Source organism: Haliaeetus leucocephalus, unplaced genomic scaffold (genome assembly GCF_000737465.1).
Source record: "Haliaeetus leucocephalus isolate CR32 unplaced genomic scaffold, Haliaeetus_leucocephalus-4.0 Scaffold230, whole genome shotgun sequence".
In the NCBI taxonomy this organism is placed as follows: Eukaryota; Metazoa; Chordata; class Aves; order Accipitriformes; family Accipitridae; genus Haliaeetus; species Haliaeetus leucocephalus.
The window spans coordinates 622701-627152 of NW_010972666.1; the positions used below are offsets into that span (position 1 = coordinate 622701).

General features: G+C 46.2%; 1 protein-coding gene across 2 annotated transcripts; it reads right to left on the reverse strand.

Moving 5' to 3' along the window:
- Positions 1-1660: 1660 nt before the first annotated feature.
- On the reverse strand, positions 1661-3999 carry LOC104832020 (transcription factor HES-5-like). 2 transcript variants are annotated; one of them, XM_010567957.1, is made up of 4 exons: positions 3923-3999; positions 3282-3349; positions 2920-3100; positions 1661-2791 (listed from the first exon to the last, which is right to left on the reverse strand). In XM_010567957.1, the coding sequence occupies exons 2-4, from the start codon at positions 3342-3344 to the stop codon at positions 2550-2552; spliced, it is 486 nt and encodes a 161-aa protein (XP_010566259.1). In that variant the 5' UTR covers positions 3345-3349; positions 3923-3999; the 3' UTR covers positions 1661-2549. The 2 variants fall into 2 exon arrangements, with proteins under 2 accessions (XP_010566259.1, XP_010566258.1); XM_010567956.1 differs by lacking the exon at positions 3923-3999 and adding an exon at positions 3443-3486.
- Between the last annotated feature and the right edge of the window lie 453 nt (positions 4000-4452).

Consider the following 4452-nt stretch of genomic DNA (forward strand, 5'->3'; position numbering starts at 1 on the left):
ACCTGCATGAGCAAGCAATGTGTGATTTCTGGCTAACATAACTGGATTACATATTTCTAGCCAAAAAATCCCATAACTTCATACGTAAGTTGCAGAACTAACACATTCTTTTATCAAAAGATAACATTTTCCACCTAAGTTTGTGCTTGCACAAACTTAGTTTATTATCATGGTTGGTTTATTGTCAGAGGACAGGAATTTGCACTGAGCTGTAGGGAATATGCCCAATCGGGGGACAGACTATGGATGTTTCCTGTTGTGGTGGAGTACAGTTTTTTGTTTGTTTTTTTTTTAATCCACTACTGCTGTTTCAAAAGCACCTGTGTTCCACATGAAAGAAATAGAGCTGTTCACTTAAGACATGCAACCCAGAACAGGACCTTGGCTATTTCTGCTGGCCAATATTCTGAAGTTTCTGAAGAAATCATGCTTGCAGTAACAGTTAACAGAGGGGGTTTTTAACGTTAGGAGAATATAATTTAGCAATGCAGTAATTACTACAAAGAAAGAAGGCTCTCCAGGAATCCTTTTTCTACTCTACAACTCTTTATTGCTGAGAGGAGAGATCAGCTCCCCCCACTTGAGTCAAGGTCCTGGCTTTTAGGAGGGCCCAAACCAGGATGAAGTATTACCAACACAACACCGTTGCTTCCTGAGGAAGCAAGCTAATGGGAGGGCAAGGGAGCCTAAGCTAGAGAGATTTCCTTCTTCACTACAAATTCCTTCATGATCTCAGGCCAAGTAAATATAGGAGGTACAGTTTGTTGCTCTACCTGTGTGTCTGCTGCTTCTATAGAGGTACCCGAAGCAGTTTTAACCTAGCTGCCTTTGGTAGAGAGCAAAACCGCTATAGGACAAAGTTGAGCGCAAACCAACTGCCTCAAACGTATTTTCCACCCGTCCTTGCACGGAGAGGGGACGGGTTGCAGGTGGTGCCGAGGCCCCGGCTGCCAGACGCATCCCAGGGATAGAACTTACTGCTGGCTCAGGCACAGCTCCCACAAACTCTGACGAGGGATGCTCAAGGAGCCCCGAGGTAGGCGAAACAGCAACAAAAGGCCCAGCCCAGGTCTGCGTGTCCCTGCCAGGGCAGCACTCACTCGTCCACATCTGCAGGACCTCCACAGCTCTGCCACCCCTGCTCCGTGCTGCTGCAAGCAGAGCTGCGGCAGGGCTCTTTTCCGAGGCTTTCCGGGACAGTTTGTTTGCCCCTTTGAGCTCTCAGAGAAGAAATGGTGGGAAGGCATTAAAGGACACACAGCACTGCAGTGATTTGAGTCTGATTCCTCTCAGTATGAGATAAAACGATGGTGTGGGAGGAGGACTCGGGTTCCAGCTGCTGCCTGTAGGGAGACCAGGTGCCCAGGTCCAGGGCTTCACTACTCGGGGGAGAAGGTTCTGTGTGGATAGGAGGGGCAGTGACTAGGGAAATGCTCAATACGATTCAGCTGAGACAATCTGCATGACAGGAGCACTTGCTTGGAGTTAAGGGTGTAAGGGACTCACGTGATGGGAGCCATGAGAATATACAGAGTAGACAAGTATATGAGCTCCTTTCGCTTTACAGAAAATTCCACCTCTTCAGAAGACTAACATCTTAGTCTTTTTCAGGGGCGCAAGTGGCTGCATATCCCTCAGAAGGAGAGAACCCAGACAGAAGTTGCACACAAATGCATTTTATTGCTCTCTACAAACACAGAGACGCATACATAGTATGCATGTAAGCCATAGGGCTGTCCCAGTAGTGGGAGAAACACTATCCACCATGAATTAAATCACTCAAAACAGACAAAAATCATTATTATAATGAAAATGCTAGAAAAAGCATAGCTTACACCCAGAATGTATAACATTGACAAATCAAGCCTTTTACCTACTACCTTTTCTTTAACATAAAGCAGTAACATACTCTTTTTCTAAATTGAAAAAAGCAGCAAAACAGTAGAAATATTCCACATAGTTTCCTAGCTTCTGTTCATCCATCACACTTTATATACTAGGACTATGAAAGGGTCATTGGGGAAAAGTCCAAAACAAAACAAAACCCATCTTTGATGCTGTAGAAGTTATAAGCAAACAGAGGGAAATTGATTTTAATCAAGTGTGCATGAACCAAAGGGTAGTAAATTTATCCTCTGGAGTGACTGAGCAAACAAGTGCCACTAGTCAAGCCAGAGCAAAGCTGATGGCTCTTACAAGCAATACGAGAGAAATCTCTCCTACAGCAATTCTTGTCCGTCACAACTGTAACATTTACAAAAATACCCTCCTTCATTTTGAAGACATTCACCCCCTGACTGGGCAGCATGCTGTGTTACTGTTATCAGCAGTATCTACACAGCTTCAATACCACTCAACGGAATGCCTGAACTTTTGCCAAAGGATCCTGTAAAAGTCAAAAGTATGGCATTCCTTTCACACATAAATAAAATACACGGGGAAATAAAATTCCCTACAGGAGAGAGGATCAGAGCTGGACTATCAGATGCAGTCAGATCCTTCCTCTGGACTGTAAAAGGCAGAGGTCCATGAAGTAAGGACTCCCCCAACTACCAGGGCCTCCAGAGAGTACTGGCATCTTTCGGAGATGCTTGCTTCAGGGTGCTGGGGTTCCCAGGGGAAAAGGAGACCTCCGTAGCAGCTGACTGGCTCTTCTGGAAGTGGCTTAAAAGTTTGGTCTGTGTTTCAGTTCGGACTTTATGAAGAGAGAGGAAATGGAAAGCTTCTTGCAAACACCTAGAGTAGCCCTCTCTGAAGTCGAACTGAGAGCTTTTATGGAAGGATCCTGCAGCTAGAGAAGGGAAGAAAAGAGGGAAGGGCAAGAAAGAATAGTTTAGAGCAACTGTGCATGGCTAGAGATCCATAAAACTGTCACAGATTTGCAGTAAGCTAGAGACCAAAACAAAATTCAATACTCACTCTTCATCTGCAGCTGGCTCTGCTGCTTCAGGTAGCTGACAGTCATCTCCAGGATGTCAGCTTTCTCCAGCTTGGAGTTGGGCTGGTGTCTCTGAAACTCCTTCTCCAGGAGCAGTTTCAGCTGCTCGATGCTGCTGTTAATCCGGTCACGACGCATTTTCTCCACCACCGGCTTCCTCAGCTGTAAAAAGCAAAGGAAAAGAGACCTATTATTAGAAGGATCTTCTCCCTGCCATTTCACAGGACTGTTTGTTGCCCATCACCGTTCCTAAACAATGTGGACCAGTTTCTCAGCTGGTGTAAACTGCTACGAGAACAGCTGAGAGCGTGGCTCAGAGCTGCCTTGCTGTGCCCGGACTTACTTTGTTTTTCTCCTTTGGTGTCAGCAGGTTGTCGGGCTCCATGAAAACAGTGCTGGGAGCCATCTGTCCTGAGGAAGGAAGGAAGGTCTCAGAGTGGAAGTCCGGGAGAAACGTGTTGCTGGAAGCTGCCTCTGCCCGATATTTATACTGTACAACCTCACCAAGAGTCTGTGGGTCTCCGGCTTGGTGGAGTTTCCCACACTCCACAGCCAATCAGGCAGATAGGCAGCACAATAGGAGAAGCATCTATTCTTGCATGCTCCATTGCCGGTGAATGGCCTGGGGATAATGACCTTCTCCCAGATGAGCAGGTGGGGAGTGTGTGGTACGTGAAAGGCTGGGATCAGAATTACGTGTCAGAAGCTGGGAAAGAGCTGGCCTTCAATGGGAAAAGGCTGCTGACTAATGCCGCAGATCAATAGCATTCCAGACGCAGCCTTGGGTTCACATGTGTGGAGGAAGGAGGAGGTCAGCTGCCGATAGCGGGAAATAAACCACTGCAGGCAGGCTACTGCGTGGGGCTGCCTTCCTCTCCGGGGACGCACGGAGGCACACGCTTAAGCAGGCACAAGTGCACATGCACACACGAGCAGCTTCTGGCTTTCTGAGATAAAGAGCAGAATTTCTTTAAATCCGCTCACCTTGTTTTCTCTGAGAGCCAGAGCCAGTTGTTCTCCCTCAGGTGACTGTGACACCAGTTTTGCCCATGTGAAACAGAAAAAAGCTTTTCCCGTTTGGCTCACTGCAAATAAATACTCTTAATTGTAAGTACACACAGTTACTGAAAACGTTTTCTGTTTTGATCTTTGCTCTCTTCCCTTGGTATCTTACGCACCTCTTCAGAATACTCTCAAGTCAGGTCACAAGCGCTTTATGTTTCCATTTTCAAATAGCTGCAAGATAAATCCGTGAGGAGAAGGATCTCAGAGTGTTTTGGGATCAGTTCAGTCTCACATGCTGCTTTCTCACTCCCTCCTCAAAACATGTTTTACTCTAATTATTTTCATTTAATCCATGCACAAAGGAAAACGGAGTGCAGAAGAAATTTACATAGCCCATAAACTTATTAGAAATCAAATTCCTGATTCCTCATTATTCTCCACTGGGCCAGTTTCTGCATTGAGATGCACAGTCTTTGCTCAATAGGTGCCCGCAGCTGGAGGAGTTAACG